Here is an 18,706-nt window from a genome sequence, read left to right as displayed (position 1 = left end):
AATTTAAAAAAACAAAAAACAAAAAAACATTGGGACCTAGAGATCCACAGTGGGTTTCAGGAGTCTGTGAACTCCCTGGAATTGAATACAGAACCCTGTGTGCATTTGCCTTTGAGTATTTTTTCTTGGGATAGAGCTCTTAATTTGCCTCAGATCCTCAAACTTTAAATCTGCTCTTGAAAAGATGAAAGACGAGGGATCCAGTTGCTGCTAGGCTTGACCAGCTGGTGAGGGCCCTGTGACTGTGAGTGAAGAAAGACACAAAGGGCAATTTCCAAACATGTACTGCGCTGCTCCCTTCATTCTCTGTAATCCGCCACGAGGTCCTGGTGGTCTCGGTGTACAGTTCCGTATTTTCTTAATGTGGAAAGATAAGGGTAGTAGAGAGATGCCTTTGGGGCTAACTGTACTTTGAATCTACTGAATTAGAGGTAACTCTGGAAAGATGCTCAGATATTTATGACATGGTTGGTAAAGGGAGAAAAGAGGGTGAAAAGGTTGGAGAGAAGGCAGGGAAAGGGAGGTAAGCGAAGTGTCCCCTGCCTGGGTGAAATGTGCATAACAATCAGAGACCTTGTCCTATGTCCTGCAGAATTTGGCAGTGGCTTGATAGCCATTATAATAAACCTCTCCATTAATTGTTGATGACTTGACTCTGACGGATGTCCCAAGCGGGTCAGGTACAAAAGTTCAACTTAAAAAAAAGTAAAGATGAATCTCTAAACGTTGTTTTTCTTTGAGCATTGATGTAGAGTATGTAACTTCCTTGAAAAAATGGAAAAAAATGGAAAGGGGGGGGGAGCCACGAATATTCTCCTCATACCAGCTGGGGGCAATCCAGTACTGCAAATGTGAGAGTGGAGAAAAAATGCACCAAAAAGAGCACTTCTGACGTTGTTGCTACGGCCTGAACTGGTGTCTTTTCTTCTCAAATGAATTTATCTCGAGCTCTGAGAGCCTGAACAACAAAGCAAGGACGAGATGGCCGAATGAAATTGCCCTCTTTCCTTTGTAACAGCAGGTGCCCTATGTCAAATAATCCTTGATCAGGTCAGATGGCATCTGAGCTTCGGAATCTTCTGGACTGTCGGGTGACGCAGTGCATGACAAGCATCTGGCTCAGCATGGCAGACTGGGTGCTCCCTCAGCTGCGGGTGTTCTGCTCTGTTGGGCAGCACAAGGGACCCTCCAGGAAGCCCAGGAGACCCGGCTAATCCCCTAGGAGTTCTAGACTTTTTGGAATGCCACGGAGACGCTCAACATTAATCTGACGATGTGGTTTACACTCGGCCCAACGTACTTCTGGCCTTGTTCTGAGTGAGATGTTCAACAAAGGTCTTTCAAGCGGTCCCTTGTGTAAAGCATTGTTTGATTCTTCGAGCATCTATTGGCTGTCTCTTTTAGATGCTAGGCCAGGTTCCACAGAAGACTCCAAGGGTGGTACTTGACGTTTTCTCTTTATTCGTAGCGTTTCTCTCTTAGGGAGAGAAAACTGTACATACCTCGCATAGATAATATGAGATTGCATATGGTCACATAAACCGTTGTCAGTCCGAGAAGGGGAGATCCTGATAGGCTACAGCTGTCAGGAAAACTTTCATGGAGGCGCAGTTTATCATCTCTGCTTTACTCTGTCTTAACATCAGCGCGGCACAGCCCTGTCCGGGAACGTGCCCAGCAGACGCTACCTGTTCTCATGGTCTTCTCAGGCAAGAGGAAACCAAACCTCTGGGTCCGAAAGATTCTTCTCAGAGGGGCAGTCTTCCTTACTCTTATGAAACGTTGTAAAGTAAGAATGCCTTTTTTTTGAAACCCTTCCATGTCATTTTTAGGCAAAACCCATCACTTATAACGATTATCCCTGTAGAGTTTACTCTGTGTTGGCAGGGAGGAAAGGCCCTGTTGGGGATCCACTGTTTGACTTCACCAGTATTTTGGCTGCTTTCATCCCTCTGCTTCATTTTTAGTTTTTCATTTACTCTATCCCATATAAATTTAATCATTGTATCTCTGTAGCTCTTTGAATATCTGCTGGCTGAGACTTACAGAGCAGAATGAAAGTAATAACAGAGATACATTGGTAATTCCAAAAACTCAAGTCGATAAGATTAGAAAATAATCTTTTTGAGAGGTGAAAAGAAATGCAGGTTCAGATACAAACTTGTAGTTTTTGACAACTCAGTACTAGAACTGTTTTAAATGAAATTCATGTAAGATTTATTATCCTGTATTTGAAAACTGTTGGTATCTTAATCAGAGAATTTGATCGAGATTTTCACACACAGATTAAAAAGTCCCTCAAATTTTCATTTGAATTGTTATTACTAGTGCATTTTGTCTACAGGCATGACTTTTATATTGACTAATACGGATTCTGATCACACCCTTACGTGGATATTGTGTTGATTTCCTAGTAGACGTTAGGTGAGTTTCAGATGTCTTTCTGCACCTTCTGGACAACCAAGACTGATGTCTCCAATGGACGGTGGCCAAGAGATACCAGCTGACTTCTTCAGATCCCCCCCAGCTTGAGCAAATCTTTTTACCTGATTTTTCTACCCCATTTTTCCTCCTCTGTCTTACCTGGCTAAACTCTTCTACTTCTTTTCTTTGTTATTGGTATCGCTCGGGCCTGAAATGTTCTTTATCTTCCTGAACATCTCACCTGCAATCCATACCTTACCCATCTTTGCTCAGGCACCATTTTCTCCTTGAAGCCTTCCCTTATCCAAAGTTGGACACACAGTCACGTCAGCCTCTAGAATTTCATGTTTCTTCCTTACTGATCTTATGGCTGTTATGCTAGTCTCTCTTGATGGTAGTCAATAGAAAAATCTTAAATTAAGTACCATATAATGGCAGAGACCAAGTGTTAGTCAACGTAAGTCTTTCATAAGCTATGCCTAGTGCGTTACAGATAGAGCACTAAGATATTTGTTGAATGGCCAAATGGCAATCAAGGCAGTAGATCAGACCTAAAATGAAGATGCTCCCTCCTTCCCCAGTTTGGCACCTGTCTTATACTTAGTGGACACCAGATACCTGTGGAATAGGAGACGGGTACATGAATGAACGGCTAGATGGGTTGGGTGGATGAATGCATGGATCCTTTGAATCTGGACTTTAAGTGATGGTTTAGATTACATGTCTTTATGACCCTCATTTCTCCTCTTCTCAGCCCTATTGTTCACTACACCTTCACCTTAAGGTCTCTGAGAATCCCTACACATCAGGGATCATTGCCAGCCGAGACACAGCGCCCAGCATCATAGTGGCTTCAGGTAAGAAGCTTACCTGGTGGGCTTGCTGTTGCAAATTGTATTTATTTTAGAAGCTAGATATCTGTGCTGGGAACTTAATAAGCAAGCAAAAATATTTTGGAAGTCACCCAAATAACTGACCCTGGAGAAACTATGCTAAGAAACCCTTGCTCACGTACAGTGTTGAGAGTCTCGGTCTGTCTCAGGCAGCATAGGTGGCCAGTAGAGCCTATTGTTAGCTTTTGCAAGCAGCTCCTTTCACTGATGGTGACATGCTTTCTCTAGGTAATATAGGTTCTGAATTATCAGACAGCGACATCAGCATGTTTGTCTCGTCAGACGCAGGGAACACCTGGAGGCAGGTAAGAAGACATCCTGGGTCGAGTTGCTGCATTTTAAATGACATATAAACATTGTTCAACTTGGTTAAATTCTGGGAACTCCTTTGGCTCTATGAAGATCCTAAAGCTTGTCAATGTGTTTATTTCCTTTTTTGTTTTATGAGAATCTTAAATAAGTCTTTGAGTTTAGCAAATAATTATACAATGTGATTTTTTTTTTTGTCATTCAATAAAAATGACCCTTTTTTCAGAGCCTCTATGTAAGAAAGTTTGTAAGTTACAATGAGACCAAATTGGAGCTGACTGAATTTGTTTTCCACAAAAGAAAACCAGGATCCCCAAGGGGTTATTATATGGGAACACGGAGCCTGGAGGGTGGATTCTATCCCCATCACTGAGTTGCCACCATAAATCCCCCTTGCCTTGGAGTCAGAGTAGAGAGGAATGCAGTGATACAGAAACAGCCATTACCCAGGTGGTGGTCTGAAATGTTTAAATTTCATGTGCAGAAGACAGAGTAATAACCATCAGGGTGCATAAGTTGGGAAACGTAGAAATGGAATCACTTTAAACCAACGTGTTTAGCTTAAATGCTTCCTCTCTATATTCTAAATGAAAATTAGATACCCATAGCTTATAAAACAAGCATTTAATGAGGTTTAGCAATCATAACAAGATATGTGTCTAATGCATGGTTGTTACACTTCAATAAATATATTTTAATAACCTGCTGACGTTTAATTATCATACAATAACTAGCACCATAAATTGAAATCTAATGCACAGGTAATCACACAGAAATGAGAACACTCTGCTTTAAATTTTAGACAGAGATGTCCATGCCGTGGTCCAATTACCATTTCCTAGCCCCAGACACTTCGTAGATCCTCCGTGTGATTCACATGGTTTGAGAAGAGAGAGGCAGGAAGGAAATTTGCTTAAGTTGCTTAAACCCCAGGGCTGTTGATCTTGGGGCCTGTAGGAACTTGGACTATGAAGTTGCCTCTGGAGAACGGTGCAAGAGCCAGGATCCCATTTTGTTTCTTCCAGCACCCAAACCAAGCAGAGAGCTCCTGGGATATCTTTTAGGTAGAAGAGATAAACAAGAGGGAAAATAATTATGTCTGTAGTGTAGCCACAGACAAGGCAATACCAACAACGCAATTATGAGAAAACAGCACACGTCTCGTACGGAGAGGACACAGAAATTGTTTGCAGCCTGTCTCCCCTTGACTTCAAGTTGATTTCTGCACATTTGGTGAAAAACCTAAAGGACACATGTACCCCAAGTTGATTCCGTTTTGATCAGAACTACGTTAGGCTTGGTAGCGAATCTATGAATTGAACAAGAACAGCTTTCTTTTGTAATACTTGGACACTTTGAAGTAATTACATTCTGGAAAGGGTGCAGTAATGCCGCAGGTCACGGCTCCGTGAGTTACTCTACGCCTGGCCGTAGGCAGATCCCATCTCTCTAAACCTGTCAAAATGAGAATGTTGGAGTAAGGTATCTCTAAGCTTTCTTCCTTCTAAAGATGTTGTACAATAGGATGGTTACCCAGTATTCTGACATCGTCATCTGTGGGAATCAACAGAATTTACCACAAAGAGATGGGATTATAAATATGAACACATGATTCTTAATTCTTCAGATTTCTTTTGTGGCGCACCTAAAAGCATTTAGTATAACTCCAATGGTACGTGTGGTCCCCCTTGGGAAGCACTGTTTATAGCTGTCTCTCCAAAGATTTTGGGAAACCCTGTTCTCTCATGGGAGGGATTTCTCTCCTCAGACGAAGACTCGTTCTCTGAAATCTAGGCATGTGTGGATGTGGCGTGTGTCCATGTGGCTGTGTTTCCCTCTTGCAGATCTTTGAAGAGGAGCACAGTGTTTTATATCTGGACCAAGGTGGAGTCCTGGTGGCTATGAAGCACACGTCGCTCCCGATTCGACATCTCTGGTAAAGGCGTGGGTCATGACTGGATGGCTCCATCCCGCTAAGCCCAGCTGACGGGTCGGATGTCGGATGGGGACTGTGTTGGCAGAAAAACATCAGTGTCTACTAGAACATAATTTATAGCTTTACTCTATTAAAATAAGATGATTGCCTGCAGTTTCCTAGAAGAAGGAGGGAAGGGAGGAAGGAGAGAGAGAGAGAGAGAAAGATTGAGACTGATTCTGCCCCTGAGAGAGGAGTTAGTTGCTTGGTGGTTTTCAAATATGTCAGTGCCCTCCCTCTTAGTACCTACCTTATTGCTTCAGGGCACTCCCGGGTACAGTGGCCTGTCAGGTACAATGGGGAGAAGTTAAGAGTAGCTTAACATGTATTCATTTTGTGTGTCTGCACAGAGATCAGCAATTCAGGGCACATCTCTCCCTGTCTCTTTCCCCTGCTCCTCCTTCCTTGGTTTCCTTTGGTGGGGGTGGTGGGATGGGGTGACAAACCACAGCTCTTCCTGTAGGTCTCACACAGAGGGATGTGCAAGCCCTCCCTTCCAGAATGCTTTCTAGAAGGTTCCTTCATCTGTGTTTTTGAAAGGGGCTCTCTTCCCTGGCAAGCTTGTTCAAAACCAAAAGCATGATTTTCCCTCTGGTCTTAGTTACTTTGGAGACCTACAGGAAAGCTGCCGAAATAAGAGAAACAGAGGCTTAGCTTGGGGGGGAAGACATCCACAGAGAAAGGCAGAGCCGAGGAACCATCCCATGGAAACAGCAGGGCTGCAGACCTCTCTTGCTCTCAGGAGCCAGTCCTTCCGTACCCCCTCCTCCATGAGTCAGCTCAGATTCGTAACAGAGTAGGAGGGAAGCCGCTCAGGATTTGCTCACTTAGAGGCAGCTGGTTCAAGTCCATCTAAGTAGGTCTCATAAGGCCATTGCTCCTCAGAATCACCAGTAAAGCCTGCTGCTAGATTGCAGTGAGGTTTGGGAGAGGGTCACATTGAGATCTAAGATCTAATAAAATATCCAAATTAAAAAAAATTCTATCAAAGACTTATTATTATTCCCATTTCGTACAGCTCTCCCCTTATAGCTGTTATAACACATCTGGGTCCCAGATTGCTTGGCTAACGGTATTTCTACCTTCTGATGTAATTAAGAATACTTATTCATATAAAAGGCTCACTTTGACAGTGCCCCGGGTACTTTTAAAATGTATTCTCTCCTGGCTGATAGTATCTTTCCTCTGAAAGGACTTTTTTTTTTTTTTTTTTTTTCCTTTTGAGATCTGATGCCCTTTATTTTTTTCTTTCATTAGGTTGAGTTTTGATGAAGGGAGATCTTGGAGCAAGTACAGTTTCACATCTATTCCACTTTTTGTGGATGGGGTTCTGGGTGAGCCTGGGGAGGAGACTTTAATCATGACGTAAGTGGAAAAGTATGATGTCTTCGAATCATAATATAAATCCAGGAACATGTTGTTTTTTGTTTTCTTTTTAAAGATTTGATTCATTCATTTATTTGAGACAGCAAGAGAGCATGAGCTGGGCGGGGGGCTGAGGGTGGGGGTGGGAAAAAGCAGAGACTCGAAGCAGATCTCATGCCATGCACAGAGCCCCATGTGAGGCTCGATCTCACAACCATGAGGTCTTGCCCTAAGTCAACACCGAGATTCAGACATAGAATGGACTGAGCCACCCAGGTGCCCCCCGGAAGCCTATTGTTTTTAGCAAAGCCTACTCACTTCACTACTGTTAGATTTGAAATTGCCAGCAAGGTCAGTATATCTCACTTCGTTGTTTCTCAGGAAAAGGGAAAGAAAAATGTGGGTGCCCCTTTTCTTGGCTCTTTACTAATTAGGACACCCACACTGAGGGCTGGCAGCAAGAGAGCACAACTTATTTCTTCCTGTACTGAATGGGCCTGGGGAAGTGAGACGTGATTGTTTCAAAAGAAAATAAAACTATAAATTTAAAACTTTAATAATAAACTGAATATACAGAAAATCACAGGCATTTAAGAATGATTTCACTTTAAGACAGAACCCAGCTTGATCAAAACCCCATAAAGGATTTTCTTTTTTCTTGGATCTTTACCTAGCCCACTTGTGAGGTTATATTAGAAAAACCGTGAGAACAATCTGTTCTTGTGAAATTGTATTTGCACTCATTCTTGTCTGGAAAGTGATGATCATTAATTTGTGAAAGACTTGATTAATGACTTGCCTGCTTAAGGGTTTCAAAACACGAACGTTGAATTTGTAATATGAAACTTGAAGGGTTTTTTGTTGTTGTTTTTTTCCCATCCCCTGGAAAATTGGACATGGAAAACAGAAGTTTTAAAGTAGTCAACCCTGTCATCAATGAAAATTTAAAAATCAATGAATAGTTGGTACCATTTCTAATTTTTTCTAATTTTTTGTCCCTTCTTTTAATGATAGAAAAGAGCAATGAAAATTTAGTATGCCTCTTAGCTGTGCTTTTGCCCACCAAACACAGAGCCAGATGAGCTGTTTGTTCCATAATTTGCCTTTATTCAGTTTCTTTTTTTTTTCTTCAGTATTTTATTTATTTATTCATGAGAGGCAGGGGGAGAAGCAGGGACCCTGATGCAGAACTTGATCTTAGGACCCTGGTGTCATGACCTAAGCCAAAGGCCGACTATTTACCGATGGAGCCACCCAGGCACCCCCTTTATCCAGTTTTCATATTTGCAGAAAGCAGATGAAAAAGAGCTGACAGGAAAGGCTACTTTGTGGCTTTTCTCCACAGTTGGCTCTGACTGGTGACTAGATACCTGAGTTTGTCCGAGTAAGGAGAGAATGCGGAGTGCGGGACGCAGTTCTCCCCACCAGGCCCTCCTGGCCACTCTCCCCAGGGACAGGCAGGACAGGGAAATAACACAAAACCCGTGGAAACCACGGACCTTAGCAGGAGAGCCTAGGTGTGTGATCCTGGACCACATCGAAGGCAGCGCCTGCGATCGTTTCCTTAACTGTTTTATTTTCTTGTCAGCCATTCTTGTGGTAAATAGGCAGAAGAGAGTTTTTCGTCAGACTCCACCCAAGTTCTGGGCTCTGACTGGATGGGTTCTTCGTGATTTGACTTTCTTTTTTGCATGTTAGCGAAACGCTCTGAGCCTCAGATTCCCCATGGGTGATTCAGAGCCAGTAACAGTCACCCTCCCCATCACTGTGTTTGGGGGATTAAGTGATCTGCTCAGTGTAAAGTGTTGAGTGTTGGGCTAATAAGCTCGCGGTAAACCCCAGCACAGGCTAGCGACTGGCATTGCTCTGATTGGGATTATTTTTCTCATTACGAACCTTGTAGCGTGTTTGGACACTTCAGCCACCGCTCCGAATGGCAGCTGGTCAAGGTGGACTACAAGTCCATTTTCGACCGACGGTGTGCCGAGGAAGACTACAGACCCTGGCAGCTGCACAGCCAGGTAGGGGGGGCCGAGCTGAGGGACAGTCCCGGGTGGAGGGCATGGGGTGTCTGTCGTGCAGGTGTAGGAATCGGGGTCCTCACGGCCACAGCTTACCTCTCCGGCTTCATCTAAAGCTACACTGACTGATTTCTTACATGTTTTCTGTTCCACAACAGTGAACAAACTCAACACTTATGGCTTGTTGTGAAATAATTTCTTTTTTTATTGTACTAGGATATAGTGAGATAAAATGCAAATGTGCTTGGCTTAGACTTACAACTCAAAATGAAATACCAACTCAGCACGCAGATCCAAACAGAATTTATCTGAGCACGTCGTGTGGGTGCAGGGTAGGGGCAGGGGTGAGGACAGGGTCTTCAGTTTTATCGAGCAATGCAAACGGAGACATAAAATAATAAAATTACCTCCGGTAGGCGGTGCCAGTCAAATCCTTCCCTGTCACCCTGCAGTTCCCTGGGATTAGGTGGTGCTTCTTGCCTCCTTCCAAGGCACTCAAAGTACAAAGACGCAGAATCATTAATAGGAAGCGTTCCTTCATTCTGGGTCCTCAACTGATCAGCTTGTAGCTGAAAGCATCTCTCCTTTGATTTCCAAAGTGGAAGTCATTCTGCAGGTTCCTCCAAGGAGGGACAGCAGGTCCCCCTGCATAGCCATCACTATAGTCAAGCAGTAACACATTGTATCCCCAAACTTAGACTAAGTACAACTGGATCCTTGAACCACATGGGTTTGAACTGCACCGGTCCACTTACATGCAAATTTTTTCTTCAATAAATGTAGTCCAGTGCTCTAAATACATTTTATCCTCCTTATGATTTTCTTTTTTTTTTTTTTAAGATTTTATTGATTTATTTGACAGACAGAGATCACAAGTAGGCAGAGGGGCAGGCAGAGAGAGAGAGAGAAGATGAAGCAGGCTCCCTGCGGAGCAGAGAGCCTGATGCGGGGCTCCATCCCAGAACCCTGGGATCATGACCTGAGCCTAAGGCAGAGGCTTTAACCCAGTGAGCCACCCAGGCGCCCCTCCTCCTTATGATTTTCTTTCTTTCTTTTTTTTTTTTTTTAAAGATTTTCTTCATTTATCAGACAGAGATCACAAGTAGGCAGAGAGGCAGGCAGAGAGAGAGGGGGAGGCAGGCTCCCCGCAGAGCAGAGAGCCCGATGCGGGGCTCGATCCCGGGACCCCGAGACCATGACCCGAGCTGAAGGCAGAGGGCACCCCATGATTTTCTTAATACCATTTTCTTTTCTCTGGCTTACTTTTTGTAAGAATACAGCATGTAATACATGTAACATACAAAATCTGTGGTTCATTGGCTATTTACATTGTCAGGAAGGCTTCTAGTCCGTGGTAAGCTATTAGTAGTTAAGTTTCGGGGGGAGTCATAATTTTACGTGGATTTTTGGCTGTGTGAGAGGGTTAGAACCTGTAACTCCCGCATTGCTCAAGGGTCAGCTGGAATATCTATTTACATCTAGATATTCTATATATTTACATCTAGATGTGTCTATGAGATGGAGCCAATTAAAAGGAATTTGCTCAAGGGACAAAACTCTTTGCTGTCCTTCAGACGCATAGCTGTGTTTGACAGCTCGGGCTGCATCCGCCAAAATCGTATACTCTTTTTTGGAGACTCAACAATAAAATCACTGCTCATTTACATTGCTGTTATTTCCCCCTTTGGGATCCACAGGCACTGTGGTATTCAAAGCTTTTATTTATTTTGTAGAGAAACACTGAGTTTAGTTCTCTCGCTTGTCTGGTAGATGGACATAAAATCCGTGCTATAAAGTCGTGTGGGCAGAGGCACAATAAATTGAGGCAAAATGGATCTTTATATTTCTTAGCAATACTCTTCTTTCATATGCTCGTAAATGACCAGGTGCATAAATCTTTTATTATAGAAGAATTGAACTTAATTACCATAGATTTGTCGGCAGTACATTTATTTGTTAAAAGCTGAGTCTGAGTTTTCTGTGTGTCCCTTGTAGCATGGAGTCTCATACCTTGCCAAGCAAAGGTTTGCCAAATACATGAGGAATTAATGATGTTTTTTGACACACCCTCCAAGCTTCTTAGAATTGTCTTTACAGTTGCATTCTACACTAGGGTTCTAGACATCAAAAATAAAATGCTGTTAAAAAAAAATAGTAAAATGCTGTTAGCACAAAGCAGGCTACCTGTGTCCAGATTACACTAAGTCTTGGGAATCTCTCCCCGAGTGTCTTGATGTGGAGAAGGGAGGGTCCGAGCTATGTCCCCAACTGCCTGGGATCCTTTGTCTCCTTACAGGGGGAAGCATGCATCATGGGAGCAAAAAGGATATACAAGAAACGAAAATCAGAGCGTAAGTGTATGCAAGGGAAGTATGCAGGAGCTATGGAATCTGAACCCTGTGTCTGCACAGAGGCTGATTTTGACTGGTAAGTTTGTGCTGTCACTCCATGGGGTCATTCCATGTATCTAATCCACGTGCGTCTTAATGAAAGCCAAGATTTGAAATAATAGTAGCGAATATATATATATATACATATGTATATATATATGCTGTCACAAGCCTCATATTCTTATGAAATTACCTCTTGAAGACAACATGGTTCATTAGCTATGGGCATATGTATATGGAAAAACTAGAAGTTTCTTTGGACCGAAAGAGGATTAATAAGATAGCTGATAACGAGCTTCACATAGTTGATAGATCTCAGGACAAAAAAAGAGACCACATCCACCCTGAGTTGCATCAGACAACAGAACTGAAAACAGTAAGTTGACTTCTCAGACAGCAAATGTATTTGGGCGCAAGGTAAAGACCTCCTAGAGTTTAGGTTCCTAGTGGGGGAACAATGACCTTAGAAGGCAGTAGATGTGCTGTCCTGGGAAGTTTTCAGTCAGTGGTTCGTTAGCTGATGATTGCTTGTGCAAGGTGTGGAAGACTTCAGCACAAGACTTCAGCGCAAGGGTTGATTCAGTGGCATTGGCGATCTGTGGTTCTGTGGAGCTGGTGGTGCAGAAGACTTCTCCCTCTTCCAGGATTCAGCTAGTATAAACTGGAAAGGACTGAGACATTTGAGCACCATAGCATTCCTTCCGGAGCATTTGGTAAGCGGAAAGCTAGCCTATGGGGTCAGTGCTGCCCTTGCTCTGTTCTGGTTTGGCCTTCAGGTAGGACTGGAAATGATCGAGGATAAGTAGGTGGTAACTCCCTTCATCATATCCATCTCATTTATTTTTTCTTCTTCTCTTTATTTTTCTTTAAATTTATATATGTAAACACATATATTCAGCAATTATTGAATATAGATGTCAGTGTTAAGTAATTGAAACCTGGCCCACATAAGAAACCAAAGTCATTCCTTTTGTATCAGATATCTGCCTGTATAGCAATCACAGATCACTTATCTGATCATCAAAATATCAGTGACTGGGCTGGGTACATGCCACATAGCTGTGTACACACCATATGACTCAGAAAAAGTAAGTCTTCTCTCGTGGTAAACCTCTGGAGACATTCTCTGAATAAATGGTCCGGTGCAGGCCTGCCAGGATTGGCCACCAGCCCTCAGTCTGATAACCCAAGGCTGTTGTCCTCTTGTTGGTCAACATGGCAAGCCGAGAGCCAGTGCTGTAATCTTGGGCTCAGTCAGAGACCAACAGAAATTCAGTTACATTGAAGTTCACAAGGAAATCTGCGGGGGCCTCTCTAGCTGTAACTTCTGTCTTAGCCAGTACACCGTTATTAACAATGATAGAAGTATCCTACCTCCGCCCTACCTTTCAGGACTGACATCTTGAAATATAGTCACTGAGAAAATGTCCGTGGAATTTTAAAGACCATCCCTCTGACTGCTTCTCCTTTATCCCCTCTATTCAAGGAGGGCCTGTAAAGGAAGTTAACATTTTATCTCAGTCATTTAACTTCAGCCTTAGCATGTAGTCATCCTTCTGTAAAGAGCAAATTTATGCTGGTAGGAAAGCAAAGAGAAAAAGTGAGATGAGACATCCCAATTCCCTGATTTTTCCTGAAAATACTGGTCAGCAGGCATCTTTTCTACGAGGTTCCAAAATAAGCTAGTCTTTTATTGTTGTCGTTGTCATATCTTGTTTTTCTTTTTCATTTCTCAGTTTTAAGTTTTAGTCTAGAGTGAAAGGACCAGAGGGTAAGGAAGGCAATTAGGCTTCTCCCGTTCTTTCTTCCTCACTCCCCTACAGTCTTGGCCCAGTTCTTGCATTCATCTGTGATTGGAATCTGCTACTCGTACCACTAACTGAAATGTATTCTGAGAAGTGGGTAATGAATCATAAATGAGGCCATTGTAAGTTTTTCTGGTCAAATGGGATTTTTGTTTACTGCATGATTTCCAAAAATATTTTGGAAGACCCACCATGACCTTGTTGAGTCTCTCCCCGTAGCTAGAGCTTCCGTGATTCCACTTGACTGCAGCGTAAGAAAAGGTGGTTGTCACTAAATGTTCCCTCTCAGCTTGGCTCTCCCCTGGACAGTCCCCCAGACGACCTTGCCTGCCATTCTTCAGCATTTGTAAAATAATTCCCAGAAACGAACACCGGGTGTCCTGTAGGCAGCATTTCTGAAGTCTTCCTATCCATGCTGTGTTGAACCAGCACCAAATCCAGCTGATATGTGCAGAATTCTAAGTGCCAGCTGCCTGGTGACAGGCCCCTTGGCTGCTTAGCCTGTTTCTCGCTTCCCGCCCCTCGTGAGCCAGCATCTCACCTCCATTACGCAGATGGGCCAATTCGTACTAATGCGAATGGTTACTGATTTGTCTGTGCCTGTGGAGGTGCAATTTGTTGTCATCCTCTGTGCCCAAGTTCATCCTCCAGAAGCCAAGACTATCAGGCCATGTGGAGGCCCCTGGAGGCAAGAAAGAGAGGAGAGGGAGAGAAAAGTCTATGACTCTTTCCAAGCTATGGAGAGGATTTAAAGCCGTGAGTCCCAACTAACTGGGATGATGCTAACTGACTGGGAAACAAAACAAAAACAAAAACAAAACCTTTTCCTCAGGGGAGTGTTCATGACAGCCCTGAAGGACATTTCCTTTTCTGCCGTGACTCTGAAGCATATGGAGCGTGCACAGAGAGACCTGGCTCAGCTCTGCTTGGTAGATCCAGATGTCTTGGAAGAGCACCCCAAAGACATCACCAGTGATGAGAATTGTGCCACGTGTGGCTGTGTTTGCATCAGTGATGTGTACACTGAGGCTTAAGCCTCCACCATGGCCTGCTTTCTTTCCTTTTTTTTTTTTTTTTAAGATTTTATTTATTTATTTGACACACACAGAGAGAGAGATCCCAAGTAGGCAGAGAGGCAGGCAGAGAGAGAGGGGGAAGCAGGGTCCCTGCTGAGCAGAGAGCCCGATCTGGGGCTCAATTCTAGCACCCTGAGATCACGACCCAGACCGAAGGCAGAGGCTTAAGCCTCTGAGCCACCCAGGCACCCCCATTGCCCATTTTCTAACTGCAGCTTTCTTGGGGCCCAACCCCCGTCAGTATTGTGTATTCTCCTCACGAGAACATCATCTGCTCTCTCAGCTTAAAGACAGTTACTTGGAATTATTGGTCACTGAGCCTCTGTCTCTACACAGGGTTCTCTGTTGCTTTCAAGTCAGCTTTTCTGGAAATGTGGGGTATTGTCATAGGTAATTAATTGATATTCCACAGGGGGAAAAAACCGTTCCATTTTTGGTATTGGTATTGATTCAGTGAATCTTGTTGTTTGACTAACTGACTAGAGTAGAAGTTGGCTGTGTGCTACCATGAAACTGTTCTAGAGATTTTGCAACGTACTGACGGTCTCTCTTGGCTCTTTCCCCCACAGTGACTATGGGTATGAGCGACACAGCAATGGTCAGTGTCTTCCAGCATTTTGGTTCAACCCGTCTTCTCTGTCCAAGGACTGCAGCTTAGGACAGAGTTATCTCAACAGTACTGGGTGAGTGTCTGTGGTAGTGACCTGGAGAGGTCTGATTTCAGCCGGTGTTAAACTTACAGAATTATGTCTGATCGAAGACCTGGGCTTTTTCACTGCAGCACAGGGTGTTTGTTCATGTTAGTAATGCAGCACAGATATGTATTAATAGTGCAATTTTCATCTGAAAAGAAGACCTCAGTTGCAAATAAAGAAAACAGGTTCCTTGGAGGAGGAGGAGGATGGTAATCTATAAATTTCTTCACTTTTTGATACATTATTTCAGAACTATTTCTGGGAAGCTACCTTTCCCCCTCATTGCATCTCTGTGAAAAAAGGCCAAGCAAATATCTCATAGGTGCATTTCCTATTTTATAGATGCGGAAGCTAGAGCGAACAAAGAAGCTCATTGACTTTTCAAGAGTATATTGCTATTAGTTGAGACGTGTTTCTTTTTCTTCCTACGTCCAGTCTTGAAATGTATAAGGCATACATTCTGATCTTTATAAATATGGAATCAGATTCTAAAAGTTTGTTTTTTTTGTTTTTGTTTTTTTTTTTTTTTTAATGTTTTGCATTGTAGGACTTATCCAGTATTATTTAAGAAATACCATAGGGCGCCTGGGTGGCTCAGTGGGTTAATCCTCTGCCTTTGGCTCAGGTCATGATCTCAGAGTCCTGGGATCAAGTCCCGAATCTGGCTCTCTGCTCAGCAGGGAATCTGCTTCCCTTCCTCTGCCTACTTGTGGCCTCTCTCTGTCAAATAAATAAATAAATTCTTAAAAAAAAAAAAAAGAAGAAAAGAAATACCATAAAAGAGAAAACATTCTGTGACTTTTCCACAAGTGGAATTGATGTTTATGGACTTTAAAAATATTATGTGGACTTACTTGGATTCTAATTCAGGCAGAATGTAAAAAGACATCTTGGAGCCATTTGGAGAAATGGAATATGGTCCAGTGATTAGGTGATGTATTCATCAGGGATCCCCAGAGAAAGAGAACCAATAGGAGACCATGTAGATATATAGAGATAATAGATATATAGGTATGTGTATTCATTATAAGGAATTGGATCACAGATTATGGAAGTGGCAAGTCCAAGTGCCAAGGTCTGCAAAGTGACTTGGGAAACTGGACACCAAGAAGAGCTGAAGGTTTGTTTCTAGTCCAAGTCAGAACCAGGAAAGCTGAAGGTATAGTTCTGTCTAACGGCCAGAAGGCTCAGATCTAGGAGGAGCCAGTGTTGCAGCAGAAGTGTGAAGGCAGAAAAAAAAGGTGAATTTCTAGTTTGAAGACAATCAGGCCAAAGAATTCCCTCTTGCTCACAAAAGGGTAAGCCTTTTTCTCCTCTTGAGGCCTTCCAACATATTGGACATTGGGAGAGCAGTCGGCTTTACGCGTTCTACTAGTTTGCATGCTAAGGTCATCAAAAACAAGCCTCACAGAACCACCCTGAATCATGTTTGACCAAATACCCGAGCACCCGTGGCGGAGTCACACTGACCCATAAAACTATCACAGGTGATAGATCATGTTATATCTAAGTCTAAGTATTTTATATTATATTTATTGTATTAACTAAATATAGTTATATATTTGTGTGTGATAATGGTATTTTGGTCTGACTAAAAAGAAAGCTTATTTATTTATTTATCAGAGAGAGAGAGAAAGAGAGCGTGCGCGCACACAAGCAGGCAGAGCAACAGGCAGAACAGGCAGAGGGAAAAGCAGGCTCCCTGCTGAGCAAAAGGTGGACTCTGGGCTCCATCCCAGGACCCTGGGATCATGACATGATCCAAAGGCAGACACTTAACTCACTGAGCCATCCCAAGACCTTTTAAAGATACATGGTGTGTGGCATTTGTTTTAAACGTTAAAAAACAGCTATTGAAAATCTTTGAAAGTGGGTATTAGTGGGGAGCAGGGGTATTCCTTATACTCTTCGCTCTCACATGTGCACATTTGAAAATCCTGGTCTTAAATCATGAAGAAGAGAGGAACTAAAGACAGAAGGTGGGGTGGAGGGGGACGCCTCCCCAGGAGGCCTGTCCTGCTTGAGAAATTCTCTTCTTGTTTCTCATGCTCGCTGCAGGAAAACTGGAGGGGAAACAACACAGACTTGTACCCTCAAGTGTTCTTATCTCTGAGGTTAGGGATTCCCAGAACTTTAGAATATAGGGTTAAGTTGTGATTTATTTGCAGCATAACTTAAAACCTGAGAAAACTACAAATGGCCTTTTTACAGCGGTGGGGTCGGTGAGGCCTTCAGAATGCAGCACCGTGGGAAAACCAGGAAGGGAGCTGCTGGAACAGTACCCTTAACGGTGAGGGAGAGCCAGAGGGCCGAGTGTTATTACTTGCACACACCAGCATGTTTAGACATTGTGCGGGGCACTGGGAACCCCTAACACCAGTTTCTGAATTGATTTTTTTTTTTTTTTTCGCTAACTCAGTCAAGGAAGTTATATCATTTCTCTTTGGTATTGATGAAGGGAGGTCCCAGTACAGAGGGGTCTAAATTATTCCATGTGCTACTCAAGTCACTGGAGCAAGGCAGAGTATAGGCAGTGACCCTCACTCTTCGGTGTATTAAGAATACACACACACACACACGCTCACACACACGCACACACATACACACATTTTAGGCTACCCTTAAATAAGGTTCCCCATTCCTTTGATAAACTTAGTATGTGAAATTCAAGTAAACTCTGGCTCCTATAAAATAAAACATCAGAAATGAATAAATCATAATAACCTATCCAGTGGGATTTTTTTTATCTATGCCCTATGAAAATTTCAATTAAAAATATGATTCAGCCATAAGTGTCCAGGTAGATAAATGTTTGTCAAGGCAGTTTATTTTTTTTTAAAGATTTTATTTATTTGAGAGAAAAAGAGAGAGAGAGAGAGCATGAGCGAGGAGAAGGTCAGAGGGAGAAGCAGACCCCCCCATGGAGCTGGGAGCCCGATGCGGGACTCAATTCCAGGACTCCAGGATCATAACTTGAGCCAAAGGCAGTCGCTTACGCAACTGAGCCACCCAGGTGTCCTGCAGTGATGTTTATTAATCACAGAATCACAGGCATTATTCCCTAGGGCTCCTGTCCACTCCTGGAGTGTTGTTCATATAAGTGAGTGTTAGATGACAGCATCTGACCCCAAAAGTTTTTGTTAAGTTACCTACTGGTTTCATCTATTCTCTTCAGACTCTTTCTAGAAAAGCATCTGTGTCAGTGCGGAGCTTGTGTAAAGAGGAGGTTTGATAAATTCCAGCCATCAGCAGGAAGGGTAATTGCCTTGATCTCAAAACCAAGGTACTCCTGGGTGGAGAGTGATCACTCGCACGGGGCTCTGTGGGCTAAAGCGCAGGGAAAGCGTGTGAATCATCACCTCACTGGTGGGCATATCGCCTCCCTGTACATTCTGCAGTAAGAACAAGAAGACCCTTAGCTGGTACCGGTCCCTGTAAGTATCTTAAAAAAAGGCCTCAGCCCATCAAAGTCCTATTTACTGGGTCTGTAGCTAACGCAAAAGTTGGCAAGAGGTAAAGTATAGATGAAATTGAAAAAAAAAAAATGCAGTGTTCCTCCAGCCCTTCCCCCCACCCCCATTTCATAAGCACAGATTTTGTATTAAATATTGTAGCTGCTTTAGAGCTGCCATCGGACATTGAACTTTTCACTTAAAAATATGTAATTGCAAAAGAAATATATACAGATGTTTTCTGTTTAAAAAACAATTTAGATCATTACCCTTTCTTCTGCCCCCTTTTCCTGCACAACTG

At 43.0% G+C, this 18,706-nt stretch overlaps 1 protein-coding gene across 4 annotated transcripts in view; it reads left to right on the top strand.

The window, feature by feature from the left end:
- The window catches only part of SORCS1 (sortilin related VPS10 domain containing receptor 1), a 519,072-nt gene that overhangs the window by 419,719 nt on the left and 80,647 nt on the right, over positions 1 to 18,706 (top strand). For all 4 annotated transcript variants that reach the window (XM_044240472.1, XM_044240471.1, XM_044240469.1 and 1 more), the window contains exons 11-17: positions 3,179 to 3,281; positions 3,546 to 3,622; positions 5,471 to 5,562; positions 6,859 to 6,966; positions 8,870 to 8,987; positions 11,284 to 11,414; positions 14,828 to 14,941. In XM_044240472.1, the coding sequence (XP_044096407.1) occupies positions 3,179 to 3,281; positions 3,546 to 3,622; positions 5,471 to 5,562; positions 6,859 to 6,966; positions 8,870 to 8,987; positions 11,284 to 11,414; positions 14,828 to 14,941 (743 nt within the window). The remainder of the gene's footprint in view (positions 1 to 3,178; positions 3,282 to 3,545; positions 3,623 to 5,470; positions 5,563 to 6,858; positions 6,967 to 8,869; positions 8,988 to 11,283; positions 11,415 to 14,827; positions 14,942 to 18,706) is intronic.

This window comes from Neovison vison, chromosome 2 (assembly GCF_020171115.1).
Source record: "Neovison vison isolate M4711 chromosome 2, ASM_NN_V1, whole genome shotgun sequence".
Taxonomy (NCBI): Eukaryota; Metazoa; Chordata; class Mammalia; order Carnivora; family Mustelidae; genus Neogale; species Neogale vison.
The sequence above is the reverse complement of the archived record's forward strand: the minus strand, read 5'-3'. Positions and strand labels throughout refer to the sequence as shown.